Here is a 25,947-nt window from a genome sequence, read left to right as displayed (position 1 = left end):
CAGTAATCAAGGAACTTTTCTTACTTTTTGAGAAATCCATTACCAAGGAGACACCAGTGGAGCAGATAAATTATTCAGTAGTTCTCCAAATCTTATCCAAAAGGCTTGAAGAAACTAAAGAAATCTGAGAAAGAGTAGAATAAGAGTATACATTTGGATTATGTACCTTCACATGGTTGATATAGCAAAGGCATTTATATGGGCAGAAATGCCTGGAAGTAGGAAATTACACATGCAGGCTGTTGAACTAACACTTCCATTTTTTTTCAAGTGCTGGACACAATAACTACACCAAATGTGGCATAAGACTATACATTCAGCAAATGCTAGAGCTTAAAGACAAGTATCCTGAAGTAGACAGTGCATTCCAGGAAAGCTAAGCATCAGAACAAAATGTGGGCTGGTGTATGGACAGATATGTTCATAGAGCATATGAACATATCTGTCCATACACAGTTCGGAGGTGGCCGCCTATCCTGGTAGGATTGCGCCCTTATTGTTTCAGATTTTAATTCGTATTAGCTTGTTTAATGGTTTAATACGTTTTTAGCCGTTTAAATTATTTATTGTTTTATATTGTTTAAAACATGAGATCTTAATGATTTAGGGCAGGATACAAATGTTTTAAATAAATAAATAAAATATATTTTGGTGTAATCAGACATTAGATATACCATAGGTAGCTTGATGTTTCATGTTGAACACTTTTTGGACAGTTCTCTTATGATAAAGACAATTTACACTTGAGTTTCATTGAAAACAAAAAAGGACTGCAGATCTTTCAGGCCCACTTCATTGGTTGTAGATTTTGGATATTTAATATAGAATACTGTCTGGAACAAAGTGCAAATGGAATAATTTTGGGTGGAATTTGTTTACACTTAGGCGTTGTCTATACAGGAGGTCTGCTGGACTAATTGAAATTGAAACCTTTACAAAACTGAGGGAGCAACTATGAGAGGTATCTGTATGGCAAAAAATGAATTGTGTATTTTCAAATGTTGACATAATTATTTCTGACCCTTAAATATGGTATTCAGTAAAATAATAGTTTATTGGACTTGTTATAGAAACCTCTGTTCTTTTCAGTACCTTGCAGAGTTCAGGCTATTTTTCTTGTCATCCTAGGCTGGCAGGAAAACCCTGAATGTTTCACAGATATATACACAGAACTCCAATTTAACCCCACTTCTTTCCCCCACCTCCCTAACAGCATCTACAAATTTACCTACAAGAAAGATGCACAGTGCAGCTTGCATGGGTCTCTCAAAAACGCCAACAGCAGAGATCAAACGTGACCTCTATGGAACTATTGCATCTCCAGTCTCTAAGGTAGCAACACATGTAAGGATGTGCTTGAAGGGGGATTGTGTTAGAGGAATGCTAAATGTTGCACAAACAGAAGTTCTGAGCTAATTAAGTATTGAAAGCAGAGCAATTAAATACTTTTAAGATTGCATGTTGCTGAAATATCAGCATTACAAATAGAAGCAACTAGTATTGTTTGCGTAGTAGATACCCTAATAATTTCAGAATGGTTTGCCTCTTACCATTCTACAGTAGGGTGAAAGAGTAAATCTGGAGGTACTGTAGCTAAACAGTAGAGTTCTGATCTACCTTCCCTGCTTTAGAGCCTTAGAGAGTTAAATCTATTCAAAGTATTTAAAGCACTAAATGTACAAATCTGATAAATGTTTCAAAGCACAAAGCAGATCCTAATGGTGATGGTGGTATTTAACCAAAATCTGTAATGAACTTGTTTGGTGAGGTTGAGAAAGTGTGAAGGGACTTAAAGGAAATCCTGGTGTTTACTGCTTAAATAGTATGTTGCATTGCTGTGGCCTCCATTGCCTGTTGTGCTGTATACCCATATTCCGTGAGGATATCTTTCTGAATATGGCAACATCTCTGCAGGTACCATACACAAGAAACCATAGGAAGAAGCCAGAAGAGGAGATGTACAGTGCAGAGAACTTCCGTCGCATTGCGCATAGTCTCAGTGGGACGGTCATCGCAAATAAGGAAGAGACACTTGTTTCTTCCCACAGTTTTGTAAGTAGAAGAGTCAAAGAGGAGTAAACTTGAGTTGGTGATTTTCCCTTCATTTGTTCAGCATTGTTGCCAAGGCCTAAACAAGAAGAACATACATCTTAATAGCTTGTTTCATGAGGAGTTTATAATATCTCCTCTTATTTGAAGATATGCCTTCTTGTGTATGCCATTGGCACATGGGGCAATTAACCCTTCGACTGCTTTTCTAGCACTTTCCATCAGTTCTTCTTCCTGTTCCCCCAGCAACACCCATAGCTGCCCATCCCCAGTTTGAAGTCACTGTTACAAAGACGGTGAACCATCATGAAATCAGTGGAGTGCAATTTGTGGCCAGTTTTCAAGGGTTCTACTACAGCATTTGGTGCAACATGGGCTCACTTCCAGTAGCCATAAAATGCTTACAGTGCAATCCTATACAAGCTTACAGTAAATCCTACAATTCTCAGTGGGACTAAGTGTGTATAGGGTTATGGGTTCATCTGCCAATCTGCCTACTTACTTATCTATCCACTCCCCAGAGTTCATGTTCACCATATTGCCCATCTCCCTTCATCATCTCGATTATTTTGCCAGCAAATCCTGATATCTCAAAATCTCATTTTATTTCTCACTGTCACTGAACTGATTCCCCCCTTTATATGATAGGTTATGCAGTTATATCTTAAATGTTTTGGTTTAAGATTAGTTTGTGCGTGCTCAGAATTTACACATCTTCCTGTATGTGGTGTTTTTGACAGTGCTGAGCATAGACTAGTTTGCATTTGAGGCAAAAAATCAGAATGGTACCTTTTCCCCATTTGTTTCTATTAAGGACATGCAGGAGATTGAGCTTAGAGGCAAGAAAGTTCCATCCCAAATTATTGCTTTATAGTAAGGCTAGATCTGTGTTTTGCTTTCTTAAAAATAACTGATAAATTCCCCATATATCCATCACAGTTGCTAGGCTTGGTCAGGCTAAAGCTGAGAACTCCCCAATGTCTTAAAGTCAAGGAAGCAACCCCTCTGATCCCCCTCTGATCCATGTGTTAGAGGAAGCTGAAGCTCCAGGTGAAGGAAACAGGGTCACAAGGCTCCTTTTCTTCTACTGAAAGGAGTGATGGGCCAAAAGGGCTCGCACTTGGGATGCCACAATGAGGACACTGTGGAACTGGGAGAAAATCCAAATGCCTCAGTACTTCACAGTCCCAAGCAGAAAATATGGTGAGACAACTATTCTTGGATTTCAGAGCAAGGACTAGGGAGTTCACTTCTCCCATTCCCAAGAACCCAAGTGGCATAGTGTTGCTGTTTTGATCAGGAGTGACATGTTCAATTGCATCTGGTAATAGTCCTTCCCCCTCCCCACACCATCCCTGATATTGAAGCTGTGTCCTCAGAAATGGAACAATGAATATCGACACATCGGGTGTTCCTTTTTGGCAGAGGGCCTTTAACCTTTCTTCAGAGGGCACTTGGAGTTCAGTCCTCACCCTAAAGTTCAGCATCTCTGGAGATGGTGAATATTATTTAGAAGGGAATGTCCGGGTCTGTGGAATCAGATGAAAAGATGAAAAACTGGAGTCTGAGACTTCAAGTAGCCAGACTGGGAGCATCTCACCTTCTGATATTTTACTGAGGAATACCAGAAGGAACTACACAAGCTGATAAAGGAGCTTTACATAGATATGCAAAACCAGATTTACATGGACACACCTCAGGAGCCTAAACTAGGCATCTTCAGTCTGCTACTCAACATACATAAACCAGGCAACCCTGGACACCCCTTTGTTTCAGGCATCGGTATCATCACAGTTAGGCTGTCTGGCTATATGGACGCTATTCTCAAACTTTATGCCACCAATACTTCAAGTTACATTCAGGATACCACTGACTTCCTGAGGAAACTAGAATCCATTGACAGTCTCCCAGAAAACACCATCCTAGCCACCATGTATGTTGAGACCCTCTAACCCAGCATTCCCCACAATGTTATTGCGGCTTATGGGATTCAGTGGACAATTTATACTACCTTTCCCAAAGTGATGGGATCAATATAAGCTATATTGCCAGAGTATGAAGGGTTTTGGGGTCCATTGTTAAGCTAAGGATAGTCCTGAATAGGAATTGGAGGGAGAAGCTAAACACTTCTTCAGGAGATTTGCCATAAAATGCACTCAGTCTTCTCAACTGCCCCCTTTTCGAAGAGCATTTATCTGCCCAAGGCTCTTCTAAGTAATGAGAAGTTCTTTACTAATAGCAAATAGTACTAATAGCAAAAGAGTTCAGCTTCATCTCTGAAGATGTGCTTAGAGTTCTGTCCAGTTAACAGGGTCAGCTGGAAACAGGAAGCTCATGATCAGCTCTGTTTATAATCCCAACAATAGTTAGGCATCTTTTCTCAAGGAGGTACTGCAGCAGGGAGTGATTGTTGATCCTGCATTGAACAGGAGAGGCAATGCTCATCCATTTAATTTATTTAACATATTTATCTCTCACAATATGATTGACATCTGGAGATGGTTCAACCCAGCCATTGAGGACTTTACTTTCTCTTCCCCCCAGTTTTAATCTTACTCACACATTGACTATGTCTTTATCTTGCAAGTTCTATCAATGCCATAACTGTACTGGACCATGCCCATCACCATTCAGGTAATGCTTGAGAACCAACCTTATATACCAGTATTGCAGCTAAATCCCATATTTCTTCAACACCAAAATTCAGTTGATATGCTAGGAATGAAAATTTAGCAAAGGTTTGATACGAAGTTTACATCAAAGCTATGTTGAATGTTCTTTACATTGTTCAAAACCTGCTGACATAGTTTGGGATGCTGTGAAAGTACTGAACAGAGGGCACTGTATTAATGAGCTTAATGCAGTTAAGAAGCAGAATGCTAAAGCTCTAAATATTTTACAGTTGGAGAAGACCCTCATTCAGAAACTAAATTTCAACCCCTATTACACCAAGCTAAATTAAATCTAAACACTGGAAAAAAATATATCCTCCTTAGGGCTAGGTTGAATAGCAGCTATAAGGATGGTCCTTCTTGAATTATTACTCCCAAATCCAAGCTCACCTCTCCCCTTCCCTCTCTCTCCCTTTGCACAATGGCAAAAGGTTTTTGAAAAATGTAATAATGGTTGTAAAAACCTAAATTTAATAAATCAACTCTACCAGCAAGGGGGATTTTGGGGGCCCAAATGTTGTTATATATTATGCAGTCTTTAAATTGTGCCAGATTATTTTGGTAGCTAGGGTTCAGGGAGACAGGATCTGGCTGTCTGAGCAAGTGACAACAGTCTGTAGCTGATCTGACTTGAATCAAAACCTATTTTTCCATGCAGAAATCTCCAAACTACAAATAATTCTAAACAACTTCGTTAATTCAGAAAGAATGGAGGAGAGAACGTATGCCCTTCAGGTCTCTTCTTAACACATATTCATAAACCCTTACAAACACAATCAGGGTTGGTGTGCAAAAGGGCTCTTTCAGCTATGCGATTTATAGGGTAAGTCTTTTGCCAGGAAATTTAATTAAGGAAAAATGAGGATGCATCAGTATTAATTGGTTTCGAATTCATCAAATGATAGACTTAATGAAGAATCATACAGTTCTAAATCAGATACTAAAACCCTGCTCGATGTTTGAATCTCTCATACCCAGAATATGCTCTGTAGTGAAACATGTGGCCTCTTACATATACAGCATACTAATTCAGGAGACATGCGGGTCCACTGTGGGATTGGTGAGGCGTGGGGAAAAATCTAGGGGAATCACTGTCCATGCAAGAGTGGAGTAGAGTTTGGCAACACAGCTGCTGAAATCAGAGAAAATTAATTAAAACTATTATATCAATAGTATTTCTGCCTGCCAAATCTGTGCTATGTACAGTACATAGAGAAGTGAACCCATTGTGTTGGTGGGGATGCTATGCTCAGGGTCTGTATCAACACATGTAGTGGTTTTGTGAAGTGGTAGATAACTTCTGGTCTAAAGTATGTTAGGAAATTAGCTAATCTAACAGGACAAAGCTTACAGCCTGTTTCTAAAATGCCCCTCTTGCTATTATTTGATGACTCTGACCATGAGGTGTGGCATATGGATCTGATCATTGTGGGGGCCAAGATTTGAAATTGCCTTATATAGGAAAACAAGAGCATTTTGTTCTCAGGACAGATGGCATGACAGAGTTTGACACATTGCTTTATCTGAAAAATGTACACAGGAAATCAGTTTGTCTAAAGGATTAATGAAACTGGGCTCTTTTTTAACAAAATGTGGCCTTCTATTGTCTACTAGCGAATGGACCTGGCTTTGCACAGATTGGAATAGCCCTTCGCTTGATATGGCAAAGTGTTCATGCAAACCTACAGAGCTGTCAGAGTTGGACACATTGTGCCTGCCCCATCTGAGAAGGTACACCCACTGGCACCCACAGGCATGGCCCCAGCTATGGTGCACCCCAATAGCCCCCTGAGGGAGGGGTCTATCCACTTCATTTCCCTGAGGGAGGGCTGCCCCACAGCAGGGGGAGGGGCAGGCGTACAACTCTGTCCCTTGGCCTGCTAATCTCCCATGGCTTCAGACTGCAAAGCTATGTGCTGCTTAGCGAGGTCTGCCCCATTGGCTGAGAGTGTTACTGGAGGCATCCACTACTTGGACATGTTTAAATTATTAAAATTAATTAATGCATTTTAAAAGAAAATACAACTTGAGCACACTTCAGGAGAAAGCGGAGGACAGGAAGGCCTGGCGTGCTGTGGTCCATGGGGTCACGAGGAGTCGGACATGACTTAACAACTGAACAACAACAACAAAATAACCCTGAGGTTTACACACCTAGGATCCCCTTAGTATGCATGCCTAGTTTTCATGGTCTGGAAGCTAAGGTGCTGACAGACAGACAGACACACACACACACCCTCTTTATTATTATAGAAACCATTGCCCATGCCGATGCTTTTTTTACTTTGGTATTTAGTGGGACTTACAACACAATGTTGAAGTAAGGAATGCTCCTGTTCAGTGTTCCTGCCAGCCAGCAATGCCTTATTTCAGGATACTCTATTCCATTTCCCCTCCACCGTGGTTTTCCATGCCTCCAAATAGATCAGGAGTGGGGAACTAAATTGGGGTGGGGGCTGGATGACCTCCCACAAAGCCCTCCTTAGGACAAATGATGTGAGGGACCATGTGCACAATGGCTTCCCACATTGGTGGAGGCCAGGACGCAGAGAAGCTGTCCCAGCTGAGTCAGTGGCTGAGGACTTTTTGCCCGGGTAGCATCCTCTCTGAAGGGGGAAGCTACCCCAACCAAGTTGGCAGCTGGAGGAGCACTCCAGGCACCAGCACAGCTGTGGATGCTTATAGAATCATAGAATAGTAGGGTTGGAAGGGGCCTACAAGGCCATCGAGTCCAACCCCCTGCTCATTGCAGGAATACAAGTCAGAGCATCCCTGACTGATGGCTGTCCAGCCTCGTCTTGAATGCCTCCATTGTGGGAGAGCCCACTACCTCCCTGGGTAATTGATTCTATTCTCGTATTGCTGTAACAGTCAGGAAGTTTTTCCTGATGTTCAGCTGGAATCTGGCTTCCTGTATCTTGAGCCCATTATTCCGTGTCCTGCACTCTGGGATGATCGAGAAGAGATCCTGGCCTTCCTCCCTGTGACAAACTTTCAAGTATTTGAAGAGCACTATCATATCTCCCCTCAGTCTTCTCTTCTCAAGGCTAAACATGCCCAGTTCTTTCAGTCTCTCTTCATAGGGCTTTGTTTCCAGTCTCCTGATCATCTTTGTTGCCCTCCTCCTCCAGTTTGTCTGCATCCTTCTTAAAATGTGGTGCACAGAACTGGACACAGTACTCCAGATGAGGTCTAACCAGTGCTAAGTAGAGGGGAACTAGGACTTCCCGGGATTTGGAAGCTATGCTTCTATTAATGCAGCCCAAAATAGCATTTGCTTTTTTTGCAGCCACATCACATTATTGGCTCCTGTTCAGTATATGATCTACAACAATTCCAAGATCCTTCTCACTTGTAGTGTTGTTGAGCCATGTATCCCCAATCTTGTGACTGTGCATTTGGTTTCTTTTTCCTAGTTGCAGAACTTGGCATTCATCCCTATTAAATGTCATTCTGTTATTTTCTGCCCAGTGCTCCAGTCTCTCAAGATCACTTTGAATTTTCTTTCTGTCTTCCAAAGTATTAGCTATCCCACCCAATTTTGTGTCATCTGCAAATCTGATCAGCATTCCCTGCACCTCCTCCTCCAAGTCATTAATCAAAATGTTGAAGAGCACTGGGCCCAGGACTGAGCCCTGTGGTACCCTGCTCATTATGTCTCCCCAGCTTGAGAAGATCCCATTGATAAGCACTCTTGGAGTCCTATTCTGTAGCGAACTGTGGATCGACCTGATCGTTGTTTCATCTAGCCCACTTTGAGCTAGTTTGCTCATCAGGATATCATGGGGCACTTTGTCGAAAGCTTTGCTGAAGTCGAGGTATATTATGTCTGCAGCATTCCCACAGTCCACAAGGGAGGTGACCTGTTCAAAAACTGAGATCAGATTAGTCTGGCAGGATTTGTTCTAGACGAATCCATATTGGCTTCGAGTCATCACTGCACTGTTTTCAAGGTTCTTACAGATGGATTGCTTTAGAATCTGCTCCAGAATGTTCCCAGGGATTGATGACTGACTGGTCTGTAGTTCCCAGGGTCCTCCTTCTTACCCTTTTTGAAGATAGGGACAACATTAGCCCTCCTGCAGTCATCTGGCACTTCACCCATCCTCCATGATTTCTCAAAAAGAATAGACGATGGTTTTAAGAGTTCTTCTGCCAGTTCCTTGATTACTCTAGGATACAGTTCCTCTGACCCCGGAGATCTGAACTCATTCAAAGTAATTAGGTGTTCCTTGACCATATGCCTATCGATCTCAAGCTGCAATCCTGCTCCATCAGCCTGTACTTCACCTTTGCCAGGGGGGTGATAGACCCTCTTTTGGGAGAAGACTGAGCCAAAGTAGGAATTGAGCACCTATGCCTTTTCTTTGTCATCTGTTAACATTTTGCCGTCCTTATTTAATAGCTGAACCACCCTTTCTTTCCTCTGTCTTTTACTATGCACGTAGCTGAAGAAAGCCTTTTTGTTGCTTTTAGCATCCCTCGCTAACTTCAGCTCCTTCTCAGCTTTAGCCTTCCTAATGCCATCCCTGCAATTCTGTGCTACCTGCCTGTACTCTTCCTTTGTTGCTTGGCCTTCTTTCCACTTCCTATATGTGTCCTTTTTTTTTGCAGGTCATCTCTAAGCTTTTTGTGAAGCCACAATGGCTTCTTCTGTTGTCTTCCACCTTTTCTTCTTGTTGGAATGGTTTGTAATTGTGCCTTGAGAATTTCCTTTTTTAAAAGCTCCTTTTAAAGTCCATCTTGGACTCCTTTTCTCATTAGAGTCACTTGCCACCTTCCTGATCATTGTTCTGAGTTTATTAAAATCAGCTTACCTTAAATCCAGGGTATGCATTTGACGACACTCAGCTTTTGCTTCCCTTAGAACCAAGAACTCAAGTATAACATGGTTGCTTTCCCCCGGAGTTCCTGTAACTGCTACTTGATCCACTAAGTCATCTCTGTTGGTTAGGATCAAGTCAAGGATAGCCAATTCTCTAGTTCCTTCCTCTACTTTCTGTAGGAGGAAGTTATCTGCCACACAAGTCAGGAATTTCCTGGAGGGGCCATGTTTTGCAGAATTTGTCTCCCAACAAATATCGGGGAAATTGAAGTCCCCCATTACTACTACATCATGCTTCCTTGAAACATTGGCTTATTTGCTTTTCAAAATTTTCATCCTCGTCTTCTCCTTGATTGGGTGGCCGGTAGCAGACTCCGACCACCAGGTTCCTTTTATTCTTTGCGCCATTTATTTTGATCCAGATGCTCTCGATGGGGCTACCAAGCTCATCCTCCTGTATTTCTGTGCAGAGATACGTATTTTTCACATACAGTGCAACCCCACCTCCCTTTCTTTTCCTCCTGTTCTTTTGAACAAGTTATATCCTTCAATTGCTGTATTCCAGTCATGAGAGTCATCCCACCAAGTCTATACCTATCAAGTCATAATTTCCCTCTTGTTTTAAGAGTTCAAGTTCGTTCTGTTTGTTTCCCATACTCTGGGTATTAATATATAGACATTGAGGACCATGTGCTTCATAGTCTGGCTTTCTTCCTACACGTGTCTGAAGACTGTTATTGGGCGCTATCAGAGCAGTTCTCTCTGTTGCAGTGCATGCACCTACGTCCACTGTTACCCCCAACTTTACATCTCCCTCCCCGTAGGATTCAGTTTAAAGCCCTCCTGATGAAGTTCTTCATGCTGTGGCCAAACACATTCTTCCCAGCCTTTGTGAGGTGCAACCCGTCCCTTGCCAACAGCCCATCTTCCAGGAAGTGTAGCCTGTGATCCCAGAATCCAATCTCTCACACTGGCACCACCTTCATAGCCAGTCATTCACCCGGAGTATTTTTCTTTCCCTTTCTATCCCTCTTCTAACTACTGGAAGGATGGATGAGAAAACTATCTGGGCTCCAAGGTTCTTGAGTTTCCTTCCCAAAGCTTCAAAGTCTGATGTGATTTCTTCGTAGCTCCGCTTGGCAGTATCATTTGTTCCCACATGGATGAGAAGAAAGGGATACCTGTCAGTGGGCTTTATGAGTGCAGGCAAGCTTTCAGCCACGTCTCTAACCCATCCTCCCGGGAGACAACATACGTGACGAGTCCATGGGTCTTCATGACTTACTTGGGTCTCGATCCCACGCATCACGGAGTCTCCCACTACTACTACTCCTCTTCTTGTTGTAGGCCGGGGTTTCATCGCCTCTGCTTGACTGACCTTCAGCCTCTTGCTCACTCTCATGCAGGTTCCCCTGTGATTCTTCCTCTGCAGGCTGTCCTCCATTCTCATCCTCAAGTACCTGGAATTGGTTCCACAGCTCCACTGCTTCCACTGGTGCAGAGTGATGTCTAGTTCTTCTCCTGTCACCCTTTTCCAAGGAGTATCCTCTACTGCATTTTTCCTCACCTCAGCATTTCCCACTTCTGACTCAGCTTGCTTGTCCCTCATGGCATCCTCCCCAGTGGGGAAGGCGCCATACGGGCGAGTCCCTGGGTCTTCATGTACAACATGAATCCCTGGGACTTGATGTGCTCACTGTACATTGTGTGAACAGAGTCATTTGGTGCTGGGAGGATCAGCTACTGCCTGCATCTCTTGCTGTTATTGGGATTTCCTTGCGCAACACCCCACCCTTTGGAGGAATCCATGAATGCTCCACAGGCCAGATGAGGAACCCCCATGGGCTGGATTAAGCCTGTGGGCCAGAGATCCCCCTCCCATGCCACAGACATACAGCATTCTCTCCTCTGACACTGAGAATGCTCTTTTGTTCAATTCCCCCCACGCTTTAGTGTTGTTTTTCTAATTAAAAAAAAAAAACATTCTGTAAACCATGGTGCTTCTCCAAACCTGCTGGTACCGGCGTCATGTGTAGATGACACTGTTTGGGTCATGTATGGCTTGGCGCTCCTGAGGATGAGTTCACTATTTGTATGTAGAATGACTACTTGAGTGGTGATTCTTTCTGTTTTACCTGGTTACCAGTACATTCAATATTTTCCCCTTTTCCTGTTTTCTGATACTTATTGCCATGTGTCGTATATGACTTTACAATAAAATTTAGTAAAATCAAAAACCAAAACAGACACTGGTTCTTCAGGCATTTCTGATCATAGTTGGACACCCACAGGTTGATCAGATACCCGCTGTCCTTGTCCATCCATACCTTGACTTCTTTGCCTATAGGAAATTGACTCAATGTTTTTGATATTTTTAATGTCACATATGGTCTGGCACTCCTAAGAATAAATATTATTTTGACACTTGTATTGCTGTATTATTATTTTTATTTATTCATGGTTATTTTGTTGTTATTGTTAAATTTTATTATTGTAAACTGTCCCAAGGGCACTTGACAGTATACAGATCTAATTAATTAAGTGGGAACAAGGAATGGGGGGAAGGGGCTGGTTTGGGTCTTCCTTCAAAGAGACCTACAAAGCTAAGCAATGTAGACTGGTGAGCAAGTTCGCTGAGCCCAAGAATAGACCTGTGGATGAATTTGAAGACTTTCCAAAACCTGCACTAGATCACTGGACTAGGTAGGTGGTATGTGCAGAAATGGGAGGAATGTGATGTTTACAGACATGTGCTTGTTGTTACACCTGAGTTTGTGATGAGGATAGGCTACTAAGATAGGCTGAGGGCTGGAAGAGAAGCTGAAGAACTCCCAGCGTAGTCCTTCAGCAAATGCAATTTGTTAGCTTTCCATTTAACTGCTCATTAAGAACCAAGCAGCAGAACTGTACACTAACTAAAGCTTTCAGACTTCCTTTAAGAGCAGCCTCATGTAGAGTACTTTACAATGATAAATATGAGAGGTGACCAGGACTGCGCTGTTAAGCCAATTCATCAGCTTTCACTGATAAAAAGCAATCCTGGTCTTTTTACTGCAACCTGGATAAATACAGGTTGCTTACGGGTAATCTCCAAGTTTGGTCATCTGTACATTCACGCACACATGGTTACTGTACCTGCACAGAACTTTGGTCAGAACATTCTAAAGCTGAAGAGTGTTTTGGCAGGAGCCACCCACCCTCCACGCATGTCTTCAGGTGTGGCTTCCACTTTCCCCAGTTTCTTGAGAACGAAGTCTGAAAACTACCAAAGGAAAGAGGCACCCTGCCTAGGGATGGAGGGCGGGTTGTCTGACTGCACAGATGACCACTTGAAGAACAACAGTGGCAGGTGAGCATCCAGTAGTTACTTCATTGTCTCTGTGCATAACACACATAGCGGTGAATAGCAAGTTATGCACTTACCAGAGGCAGGACAGGATGCTATGACAGCACAGCCCTACCAAAGGCAGTATTCTTCTTGGACTGAAGATTAAGTCAGTAATGATGGATGAAGGTTGACAGCTGGGACCAAGTAGCAGCTCTGCAAAGATCTGGTACCTAAACCCCTCTGACAAAGGCAGTGGAGGAGGCCATAGCCCTGGTAGAGTGAGCCCAAATGGGACCCAGAAGAGGGAAAAATCTCAGTTCGTATCCTAGGTAACAGCCTCTGCAACCCGCTTAGTGAGTCTCTGACAGGGAATAGGAGGCCCTTTCCAAGGGCCTTGGTAGCAGAGCGATCCTCAGAATGATCTTGTCCTATCCATGTAGAATGCTAGGGCTCTCTGAATGTCTAGGGCAGGTGTAGGCAATCTTTTTGGGCAGTGGGCACATTTAGCCATTTTAAAAATGCATCCTGGCCACAAAATGGCTGCCATGGGAGGCATAGTAAAGAAGAAGTAACCTCCCCAGAAGACTGAGTACAAGGCAGAGGTGGGGTCTGAGCCCCAACACACCAAACAACTCCTTTGAACCCACAGTTTTTAGCACCAACAGAAACCTATGTCACAGCAATCCCAGTTGCCAGTAAGGAAACCTTGTTTTTTTTAAAAAAAAAGTTGGAGGGTATGGTACCTTGGTGCCCATGAGCATCACGTTGCCTACCCCTGGCCTAGAGCATCCAAATTCTCTGTAGTAGCAGTGTGGAGATGCTTGATTCCAGGCATAAGAGGGAGAGCAGACTGAATCATACCCAAGTCTGTCCCATAGGGAGTGGTAGTGATATGGGGGCAAGTGGGAGTAACAGGATTCTGGAAACATCTGAAAAGATTGTTGGGAAGGTGAGCTATCCCTAGAGAAGCAACATTATGTATACCACATCAGGTGGTGATGGAGACAGGTTCCAAGGTGGTTGGTGAGGAGGAAGTGGGGACATATCCCTAATCTCTCCTTCAGAGGTGGAGCCTATAACATTGGTCTCACAGGAGACAGAAGTGATAGGAACGCCAAGTTCTTGTCCAAGGTAGGAGTAGGAGTTGGTACCACATCCAGAATGTCTGCCAGGCTAGTGAGACATTGAGTTTCAGTTGCAGGAGGAGCATCTGCCTTGCTTGGTTCTTGAGGACTTGTTTATGAGACCTCTTGTTCTTCACTTCCCCTGGTCCTAGGGGTTGAGGAGAACCCTGGTGCTTAGAGCTAGATTTCTTAGATTGCATAGTGTCCACTGCCCTTCCAGGTGTCAGAAGAGCTGTGTGTTGAACACTTATCAGCGGAGCCGAGGCCCAGTTATGCAGCACTGTAGGGGCAGATTGTTCGGTCCCAGAGGCCTGTGTCAGTACTGAGGACAAGGTCATACCTGGATTCAGGGCAGCAGTCATCTGAGCTGGGGAGGAACAGAGTGAAGGCTCAGAGGCAGTACAGGTGGTGTCAGCAGGAGCTGCAGCCAACAATGCCTATCCCACAAGAGTGCATTTAGGCAGGAAGTCTAGTTGGGGCGTAGTAAAAGCAAGGCAGTGGTGGCATTTGATGGCCCTCTTCAAGGCAGAGGGAGTGACCATCAGAGGGGGATAGCGTGAATTTTTGGAAAGGGGCCCTCAGAGCCATAAAGCCGAAGGTGACAAAGAGTCCTGATGAAAGAAAAGATCAAAACTAAAAAGGGGGAAATGCAAAATGATAGAATTAAAAAATAAAAGTTCAACAGCTCAGTCCTCATCTAACCAGGAGACTTGTTCCTTGTAATGTTCCTCAGAACACATCTGCTTCAGCAGTCTAAAACTAACTTGAGCAAGCAGGAGTTGTGCACGGGCACATGAGCAATGGTTGGGGGTGGGGCTCTGCAGCTCTAGAATGTTCTGACCAAGTACAGGTGCAGCACCCATATTGTGTTGATGCAGAGACCATGAAGAAGTAACTAGGAGTAATTTTCTCATATTATTAGACACATCAGCTGGAATTTACCTTACCATTTATAATTTTCCTTGTTTTGTGATGTTATTTTGTGGGTGGGGAGTTGTGTATACTGGCAAGTCCTATATACAGTTTAGGTATTGTTTTGTTTGAATACTTTCCAAGTCTGCAAGATCAGAAAGGACACAGTAGAGGTTATGATTAAATTACTGGGTACTTAAGGAATTAAGAAACGGAGAACTGTTTTATGTGTGTAATCGTGATAATAATCTTGGTGTGGATACCATTATTGACGATTTTTAAGATGACACTTATTACTTTGAATCATTTCCCAACTTCTGAAAAATGGGTCTGGATATTAACTGTGTGATACCTAATTTGACCTTATTTCTTTATTACTGCTGGCTTCAAAATTTAAGTTGGCTAAGATAGAATTGCTCCCATCCTCCTGCTCTTCATGGTTTGACAAAGTGAGGGATTTTCTTATTGCTGAGAAGACCACACACCAAATTGACATTTGTATGGATAGAGCTAAATCAGAAATCTGCTTACTTACCTGGAGTCTATTTATTGCATCTGCCAGACATTTTGATAGATCAGCACCACAACCTGAACAATAGAAAACTATTAATGCTTCATGATAACTACACCTTACTTTGAGGTTGATACGTGCTTTCTGCGTACGGTAGTCTTTATTTATCCTCAGTCCCTAATCTGCGTAATTTACAACTATGACATTGATTGTGTAGTTGTAGATGCAAACTGTGGCATGTGATTTTTAAGGGTTGGTTTGTTATTTTGTTCATGCCTATGTCTATATGTTGTATTAGATTTTGCAATCTCTATGCTAGCATAATAAGACAATAAATAAGCTTTTAAAAAAATCTTGACAATTTTTTAAAAAGTTCTGGAAAGTGTGATGGCCACGTGTACAACATTTGTTCCTTTTAATAGGCAGACACATGCCCTTGTTCTAGTAATCTTACTAGTATCTTGTTTCCGCACTCTCCTACCTGTTTACCCAGCTCTGTGCTTGCCCAGTTGATCCCAGTTCTGTGTTTAATCATCATTTTCTATTCTATTCCCCTTTTTCCTTTTGTCAAAAGGAAATGTCCAGTGAGAAGAAAATACCAATGGAAGTCAAACACCATTCTTCTAGCACTACTTCCCTCACTTCCCTTTATGATTCTCCTCCTGTTTCATCCTTTGATCCACAGCACTATTCAACCCAACTGCAGCACCACTCCTATGATGCACCAGTGCCTAGCATGGTGGGCAAGACACATAGACAATCAGGTAATCGCTGGGGTCTTCTTCCTCCTGTGCGATGGAAAATTGAATATGTAGCTCTTTCTTCTGTGCTTTCAACTGTGCTTCTGTGCTTCTCTGTGATAGTGGTTCTTTGATCCGTTCAACTAACTGGAATGAAAAATATCCTTTCCTTCATGTGTTGTTATACATATTACACATGCTTGACCAATACTGTAACAAGCAGGCATATAAGATAAAGGGTTGATTCTTTAACCTCTGTTAAGTTAGCAGTATTTATACATCCACATGTATAACGAGTGGTATGTGTGGACATGGCTATGAGTCTCACATTTTTTAATTTAAAAAACTATTTGAAAGAGATTACATTGTGTGTGTTTCCTTTACATACTAGCTAGAGGCCTGAAGTTTGATGGAAGAATGGGATGGAGAATCCCATTCATTTCTCCCAGCCTAACATACCACACCCATTCCCTACCTTCTCTTATTCTCCTGTAAAGGGTCCCCATCAGTGGTAGCTGGGCTACCCAGTATGAGCGGCAGTGATCAGGTTTTGTGGCTAACTCAATATTGCCGCCGCCACCCCCCCCCCCAAGTGCTACACTGTAACCCATAAGAATGAATGGCAACCATTCACTTATTTGGAGGAAAGTAAAGGCATGCATTCTGGGAGATGAATGGGGTGGAGGCTAAACCTAAACCCTGCTTCTGGTCAGCCACATATTTGAGGTGATTTGTCCCTTCTCTGCTGTGTCCCAGATTTCACTCTATTTATCTTATAAAACCTGGTGGAAGCCATTGACAAATAAGCTGTACCCTGTATGCATGACCCCCTTTGTCCTGTTACTTTTTAGTTAGAAGTTTAACAGAATGTTGGGAGATGTAAGCAAATTTAAGAGCTGTAACATGTGAAACCTTACAGTTTTTTGGTGCCATTTAATACAGTGATGTATCCCATAAATAATACCATTAAAGCAAAAGAGGTTGCCAAGGAGATATGTATTGTGGGGTCCTTGGCAAATATTGATCATTAAGCATGGACCATTCTGGTTTCCTGCTCTTTGTCTTTTAAGTATTTGCAGTTTGATCCTGTGCATGTTTACTCAGAAGTTCCTCTGTGTTTAGGAAGGTTTACTCGGGACCAAAGCTTGAGTGACCATAGTTCAGTAATTTAGATGGCATCCCATCTCAGCTTTTAAAGCCTGTATCTTACTTTAAAACCCAAGGACCAAATCCTTATTTGAATGTCCTAGGAACGTGTGGTATAATCCACCAAGCACTGCAATAGTGCAATTTCCATTTATTTCAACCAATCAGTAGTGCCATATTATTGAAAGGAATGAAGATTACTCAGCAGCCATGCATAATGGATTGTGGTTGTAAGCGCCTGATCTGTTTGCAAAGAAAGAAACTGTTTTCCACATCCCAGACTAAAGGATTTTGTCTCCAGTGCTGCTTACTGCCGTCCTGAGCACACTTACAAGAAAGTAAGCTGTACTAAATACAGTGGGACTTAGGTCTGAGTCAGCCCACCTAGAATCAAGCTGCCAGTACCAACATTGGCTCAGCGAGCTTATACCACTTGTGGTGGAATATAAGCAATTATAATGTGGTGACCCCATGCCAAAATATCTGCCACCATGCTTTGCTGGTGTGGGCTTCTGCTATTGTGGCCAAGCTTTGCTCGTCTGTCACCCTCATTTTAAATATTATGGACAGATCCACATTTTCACTTACCTGGGAGAAGAGTAGATGACAAAAGGTTAACTACTCCAACAACTCAGAAGGCAGAGCCTGCAAACTTGGAACTCATCTCCAGATGGGGTGCTCTCCCATTTTCAGTCCTACCCTGATCCTCTACATGTCTCCTTGACCCTTTTTCTAGAGCAAAAGAAGCCAGTGTTTGCCAGTTACAAGTTCAGTTACAGGAATTATTCAGCCCCTTCTATCCTTTTCTCTCCTCCAAATTGGTTTGGCAGAGGGGGAAGGTAAGGGATCTCTGAAAGATGAGTTGGGCCTGAGATTACCCACCCACTCAGGCCTGTGGCCATATCACTCACCTCTTCTGATTTGTTACAGCATCAAGGGAGAGGGAAATGTGGCTGGGAGCATGCATCAGATGCCCAAATCAACAATCCCAATGGGGTGAGTGAGGGAGTCATTATGGGTGGGGGGTACTTATGAAAGCTGAAATTATTGTAACTGGTTTTTTATTCTTGGCATGTTGAATGCACAAAGTATGTCTTGATCTTTTTTCCCATAGCAGTACCCGCAGCCTGCAGTAACAATCACAATCCTGCAGTGACACATCTGTTTAGGATGGGGTGAATCACTTATCTGTTGTGATCTGAGCTTGGTTGATCTGGCATGTATTGCTAAGCAGCTGTTAGGATTTAATAGAGATTAGCAGTTGGCTAGAAGAGTGTTGTTGAATGAAAACCATTTGGAGACAAGAAAAGAAAGGACAAAATCCATCAAAATAGAGACAAGCAGTCCATATCAGTCCATGGCTAAGAATGTGATTTAGCACTAACCTGTTGGTGTATAATATCTAAGCTGTGAATTAATCTCAAGTATGAGGTCTGTGATGTCACCCAGGTGACTGATTTAGAGCAGTTCATGCAACACATTTTCCCCCTGCATTTGAACAGTTCATGGCCTTGTTCAGGTATGTGCTTTCAGAGAGAAATGAGTGAACTGGCAGATTATGGATCTAGTTAGCTACAATTCCTGTGTTCATGGTCCTTGTAATAATAACCTTGGATTAGGATTAAACATGAGTGTTGGTGGTGTTTAATAAAGACTCACACTTCATTATTAGTAACTTCCTAGATACACTACTGGTATATATTATTTTTTGTCATTCAGCTTGGGGTGAAATAAATATATTTAGATTTTGTTCTTGTTCTCAGGAAATCAGAAGAATGGCCAAAACATTCTGGCTGTGCCTGACAGGGGTGAAACTTTCCAAGGTGAAGACAACCGAGGTGTGGCACTGAGTTATGGGAGCCTCACTTACAAACAGCAGAGCCTGTCTTCTCAAGGGCAGATACGTCTTCTTAACAAACATTTAGGAAGTGAAGAAGCATCAAACACCTCTGATTGCTGGCTGCAGATGAGTCACGCTGCCAGACAAAAAGCAGCACTATCAGACAGACAGACAATACATTGGGGATATGCTGCTCAGACAAGCAAGGGATCACAAGAATGTTTACTCCAGCAGCCATTCCAGCAAGGAAAGCATGAGGCATATGCCACTGGCTGTAGGCCAGCACTTGGCATTGGTTACAGTACCTTATGTATACCACATCAGGCTTCAAGAGACATGGGTGGTTTTCAAGGTTGTCCTGCGCCTCCCACACATGCAAAGGCTCCAGGTCCAAGGAGGGTAGATATGCCACCAGATGAAGATTGGCGGGAGAACAGCTATAGCCCTCAGCCTGGAGCAAGGAGAATTTTGACAGTGCGCACAATGGATGGAACTTACTCATCCACTTCTGAGATGCACCATAAGATGCTGGCATGTGCAGCTGCTGCCTCCATGCACAGCAGTGGCTGGTGAGATCTCAGCCTTCAGACATGATTCCTCTAGTGTCTGTGCCAGTCTTGTCTTTAAAGGTAGCTATACAATAAGTGGAAGCTAATTGCACTGTGTTTCTGTTTCTGTCTAGGGGGAACTTTTCAGTGACTCCATTCCCAGCCTCTTTCCACAGGAAATTATTTAAGGCTCACTACTAGCGGAAGTTGATCAAGATTTGCATATGAATTGAAAATTAAATCCTCTGTTGTTGACAATAGACTGTATTTTAAAGGACTTAGGGTACAATCCTATGCACGTTTAGACAGAAAAAAGTCCTACAAGACTTCTTCCTGTCTAAACATGCATAGGATTGTGCCCTAAGTCATGTAAAGTGTCACTAGTAAACCCGTATGCCAACTTGCTATTCAAATTTGGGTTATCCTTCTCTGTTAGAATGGGGTGTGGGGAAACTCATGGAAGTTTCTATGCTCCCCCAAGTTAGAAATTTGGAAGTGCATATGTTTTAATGAGGAAAATTTGTGCTGAGAAAAGAAGGCATAGCTCAAGTGCAGACCACGCTTTCCTGCATTCCTCACAGCAGAATAAGGGTACAACCCTAGGCATGTTTAGACAGAAAAAAGGCCTACAACTCCCAGCATGCCCCAGCTAGCCATGGCTGGCTGGGGCATGCTGGGAGTTATAGGCCTTTTTCTGTCTAAACATGCATAGCGTTGCACCTTAACAGCGTTTCACTGCTGAGGCTGCACACTTCATTACAACATTGTAAACACAGAATCACTTTAACTATTTTAGGGTTAAAACACACTTGCCTTTGTAAATATTTTTCACATAAATCTATGATAATAGCTATATTTATTGGGTGATACATTGCTTTTATGCCCTTCAAACAGGAGATCCAGAAACTGGCCCACAGTTCTTGCTGCGTATTCATCAGCTCTTCCTCTGTGTACAGCATTTTTCTCTAATGGCATTATATGTTTTATCATTTGGCTCCTGCAATCCCTCCTTGTCTGGTTCTACCAAAAACAGTCTGATCTCTGTATTCTATGAAAAAAATGTACTACAACAAAACATTTGTGATTCAAAAGAATGATGTGAAGTTACATTATTTAAATTCCCAAGCAGGACATTGTTCTTATCCTAATCTTTAAAAAACAAAAAACAAACCTGAACTTCTCTGCAAAACTTTTCAGATCTATGTTTGTACAAAGTAGTAAGTGTATCAGGACCAAGAGATTTAGGGCGCAACCCTATCCAGATAGCCACCTCTGAACTCGGAGGCGACTGCCTATCCAATGCAGGGCAGGAGAAGCATGGAGGGGATCGTTCCCTCCACACTTCTCCTGCCCGGCATTTTTGGCTAGACAGCCAGTTGCGGCTGTCTAGCTGCAGGAAGGCTGAGCGGGAGAAGAGGCTGCTGTATGACACATCGGGCCTGACCCAGAACGCCCCTTTCCGGCCGCTCCGCATTCCTCTTGTGAGCGCGGAGGACGGGGCTGTTCCACGCCACCTCTGAGGCAGTGCAGAACTGGGGGGAGGTCAGTTCCCAGAAAACCAAATATCCTATGGCCGCCTAGTCACTGTCTAGCAGCCATAGGATTGCTCTGTAGTTGCTTCTGCTATAGCTGAGTAAACTGCCTTCACATTCTTCAATGTTTATCAGAAACTACAAGGACATAGAAATTTTCTAATTTTTTTATGAAATCTCATTTTTAGAGTTTTTCATTATTGTGCAATGTTACAGAAATTTTTTCTAACAAAGGTTGGATATTTTATAGGTGTCAGATAATAAAACATTTAATGCCACAAAATCAGTTCAATGTGAGGGCATTCAGAGCTGACATTGTAACATTAATAAACATGGAAACAAGATGACATTTGGCTGACAAGATATCCCAGAAGAATCAGACTGCCAGATCAAGTATCTTGGCCAATGGTTGTGAAATTCACATGCCACAAAATCAGCTCCAGGGCATCACTCTGCAAGATGAATTTTTTGAAGTGAAAATACAGTTTTTTATACAGAAAATATACATTATACATTATATAGAAAATACAGAAGATGGCTATGAAACAAATAAGGGTGCGCATTCATTTTAGAATGAATGAAGAGCTGAACGGAATGGATTAGTTCTGAAATCAAAAGTGGATTCAGGACTCCATTGGGGGGATGACCTTATTCTGATAATGGCAGTAATGCAACATCTGGGGAGGGGTGGCCATCATGGAGGAGGTACCAGTGAGCTCCACTGCCACCTCCACCAGAAGCAGTAACAATTACTTTAAAAATAAGAACATGAAAATGAATGTGACTAAATAAATGTAAGTCTACTGAATAAATAATGATACAAACCTGATTCTTACAAATGAGTAACAAAATGAATTAGTATCTTAATAAAGAAAACAAATGGAGTACAGATAGCTTTTTCTTGTACATTCCTCATAAGTACATATGTGAGCTGCACACTATGGAACAGATGTCATATTAGGGCTGCATTCTAGTGTCTGATACTAAGGTTGTACTAAGGTCCTGTATGTGGAGTACATCACGGCATGCAAGTAGGACTGTCCACTCTATAGGCAGAGATATTAAAGATTGTGTTGCTATATTATGTGCATATTTATTCTGCAAGGGCCACTTGCAGAAGAACTTCTGCAGAAGTTCACCGGTGTGATAAAAGTGGTTAGAGTATTAGACTAGGGATACCTGTGTTCAAGTCCCAGCTCAGCCATGAAGTCATTCTCTCTTAGCCTAACCTACCTCACACAGATGTGAGGGGTAAGAGTCATGTACAATCAGGGCCAGAAATACTGGAGCAAGGATAACTGTTTTGGCAGTTGGCCTCTGTACAAAACCACATTGAAGTTGAAAGGAAACACACCCAGATGGGAGCGAAGTCAGGACTTCCAGCTGTAATTCAAGGGGTTTGGCAAAAGTGAGGCACTAACCATTCAGGAAGGACAGCCAGTGGCATACACACACACCCATCATTGGTGGCTCATAAGTAATGGAACAAACCAACATTATTTCAAACATAAGGATCGCCTTTAATACCTGGATGAAAATCATTTGCAGTCAATGACTGCCTGAAGTCTGGAACCCATGGACATGACCCAATGCTGAGTTTCCTCCCTCGAGATGCTTTGCCAGGCCTTTACTGCGGCTGCCTTCAGCTGCTGCTTGTTTGTGGGTCTTCCTGTCTTCAGTCTTGTCTTCAGTAAGTGGCAAACATGCTGCATTGGGTTGAGATCAGGTGACGGACTTGGCCATTGAAGAACATCCCACTTCTTTGCCTTGAGAAACTCTCCGGTAGCTTTTGCTGTATGTTTTGGGTCATTATCCATCTGCAATATGAAGCAGCTTTCTATCAGTTTGGCAGCATTCAGCTGAAGCTGAGCAGAAAGTATAGCCCTTATACACTTCAGAATTCATCCTGCTGTTTTTATCAGCAGTTCATCATTAAACACCAGGAACCCAACTCCATTGGCAGCCATACATGCCCATGCCATAACACTGCCTCCACCATGTTTGACAGATGATGTAGTATGCTTTGGATCATGAGCTGTTCCTTTCCTTCTCCATACTTTTCTCTTCCCATCATTCTGGTACAAGTTAATCTTGGTCTCATCAGTCCAAAGAATCTTATTCTAGAACTGGGCAGGCTTTTTTAGGTGTTTGCTGGCAAAGGCTTATCTGGCCTTTTGGTTCTTGAGCGTTCCCAGTGGTTTGCACCTTGTTGTGAAGCCTCTGTATTTACGTTCATAAAGCCGTCTCTTGACTGTAGATGTTGACAATGACATGCCTACCTCTGCAAGAGCGTTCTTGACCTAGATAGATGTTGCGAAAGGGTTCCTCTTTACCCTGAGCAGAATTCTGCGGTCACCACTTTAGTTGTCTTCTGTGGTCTTCCAGGCCTTTTGCTGTTGCTGAGCTTGCCAGTTAATTTCTTCTTTTTCAGGATGTTCCAAACTGTTGTGTTGGCCACTCCCACTGTTTTTGCTATCTCTCTGGGTTTATTTTGTTTCCTCAGCCTAATAATTACCTCCTTCACTCTCATGGACACCTCTTTGGACCTCATGTTGGGAGTTCCAGTGAACAGCTACCAAATGCAAATGTAACACTCAGAACCACCTCCAGACCTTTTATCTGCTTGATTGGTCATGGGGTACCCAGGAAACAGGCCACACCTGGCCATGCAGCTGCTTGTCAGCCATTTGTTCCATTACTTCTGAGCCAGCAACGATTGGGGGGGGGGTGTATGCCACTGCCTGTCCTTCCTGAATGGTTAGTGCCCCACTTTTCTCAAACCCCTTGAATTACAGCTGAAAGTCCTGACTTCGCTCCCATCTGGGTGTGCTTCCTTTCAACTTCAATGTGGTGGTGGCCAGAGGCCACCTGCCAAAACAGTTATCCCTGTTCCAATATTTCTGGCCCTGACTGTATACTGCTCTGAGTTTCCTGGAGGCAAGGGTCTGGTTGTGTGGATAATTAGTATAAACACATAATTAGTTTTACAGTGCTTTTAACAGTATCTTCCTACTATCTGTTGTCTAGCAGAATTGGCCTGAGATTTGCTGTGTGTGTGTAGGAAGAAAGAAAGCGAGCCGAAGAGTGGTTGCACGCATGCATTGTGAAAGAAGATGGAAGTAATAACTTTCTTTTGTGTTGCAAAATGAAATAAATACTTTGCACTTGGGAGGGTACTCTACTAGCAGGATTGGTGTGAACAATCTAAGCTTTGTTGACTGTTCTTCTTTGTCTCCCTGCTTGCTTGAATTCAGCAAGTCCATGGCACATCATTACATTATTCTTTTGGATACAATCAAAGACTTGCCAGTGTTACAGTGAACACCATTGTTTGCTCCCACACACAACCAATAAGAGTGAAAAGTGGATTGTTATGTTATTGAGCTCCAACTTAGAGCTAAACTGCTCTCTAGTGTTCCTTTTCAAAATATTCACTATATTTTTAACATGCTGACAATTACAGTTTTTGTGGTGCAAGTTACTAAACTTATTGCTCATTTAACCATGATGCTGTGATTTCAGTTATTTATGCGGAATCTGAATACTGAGCTGCATTCATTTATGGATATTTTTATACCTCAGCTGAATGTGATATGGTTGGCCATTCAGTTTTCAGCATTCCTCTCTAGCACTGTCATATGTTGTTGGTAGTAGAAACTGCATTCAGAACGTTGTATTAAAATATTGTAGGCAAGCTGTTTTTGTTTCATTTTTCATTTTAAGAACTCTCACGTTGCCTGCTTCTAGTGATTCAGAAGCAGACTGCTGAAGTGGATTCTTATTTATTTGTCACATCTTTCTGCCAAACATGGTGCTCAATGCAGCTAACAATAATAAAATACAGATTAAAACCAAAATCTTAATTAAAATATAACATAAAAAACTAATTAAAAACACAAGAATAAAAGACACAAACAGGACCGAACTCATTAACCCCATCACTTTAATAATAGACCAGTTTATATGCCAAAGGCATGCTTGAATAAAAATGTTTTTCCTGCCAGTGGAAGAAGAGCAAAGGGGGAGCCAACCTAGCCTCTTTCGGTAGAGTTCCACTGCTGGGGGGCATCCACCAAGAAGACCCTCTCTCACATCCCTACCAAACATGCCTTCAATGGGGGCGAGTTCATTAAGATCATTAAACCTGGGCAGGTTTGTTCACAAGTTGTCGAGGGCTTTATAGGCCATAATCAGTACTTTGAACTGTGCCTGGAAACAGACTGGTAGCCAGTGAAGCTGTTGTAACAAGGGAGTCATACGTTCCCTGTAACCAGCCTGGTCAAAAGGCTGGCCACAAAATGCTGGACCAGCTGAAGTTTCCAAACACATTTCAAAGGCAGTCTCACACAGAACATGTTATAGTAGTCCTAACAGGATGTAACTAAAGCCAGATCAGACATCCTTGGGAATGAGCACAGTTGACACAGTAGCCTCAGCTGTGCAAATGCAGTCCTGGCCAATGCCAAAAACCTGGGCATCCAGATTCAGGGCTGAATCCAGAAGAACATCCAAACTGCAAACCTGAATCTTCAGGGAGCATATAACCCCATCCAGCAGATTGAATTCCTATTCCCTGATCTGTCTTTTGACTGGGAGCACTTCTGCCTTGTCTGGATTAAGCTTCAATTTGTTCACCCTCATCCAGTCCATTACCAACATCATGCATTGATTCAGAACTAGAACAGCTTCCATGGATTTAGATGGAAAGGAGAGAGAGAGT

At 42.7% G+C, this 25,947-nt stretch overlaps 1 protein-coding gene across 16 annotated transcripts in view; it reads left to right on the top strand.

The window, feature by feature from the left end:
* Positions 1-25,402, top strand: part of USP54 (ubiquitin specific peptidase 54) — a 225,899-nt gene extending 200,497 nt beyond the window's left edge. For 13 of the 16 annotated variants that reach the window (XM_084841352.1, XM_084841363.1, XM_084841348.1 and 10 more), the window contains 6 exons: positions 1,214-1,332; positions 1,915-2,052; positions 15,996-16,185; positions 18,238-18,303; positions 19,071-19,716; positions 19,830-25,402. In XM_084841352.1, coding sequence (XP_084697478.1) covers positions 1,214-1,332; positions 1,915-2,052; positions 15,996-16,185; positions 18,238-18,303; positions 19,071-19,716; positions 19,830-19,896 — 1,226 coding nt within the window. In that variant the 3' untranslated portion in view covers positions 19,897-25,402. Of the gene's footprint in view, positions 1-1,213; positions 1,333-1,914; positions 2,053-15,995; positions 16,186-18,237; positions 18,304-19,070 lie in introns of all 16 variants that reach the window. The other 3 variants (XM_084841360.1, XM_084841359.1, XM_084841358.1) reach the window with 3 other exon arrangements.
* The last annotated feature ends 545 nt before the right edge of the window (positions 25,403-25,947 follow it).

The sequence above is a fragment of the Heloderma suspectum genome, chromosome 3, assembly GCF_057233095.1.
Source record: "Heloderma suspectum isolate Gila_16-S chromosome 3, 16-S_ref, whole genome shotgun sequence".
NCBI classification, from domain to species: Eukaryota; Metazoa; Chordata; class Lepidosauria; order Squamata; family Helodermatidae; genus Heloderma; species Heloderma suspectum.
The sequence above is the reverse complement of the archived record's forward strand: the minus strand, read 5'-3'. Positions and strand labels throughout refer to the sequence as shown.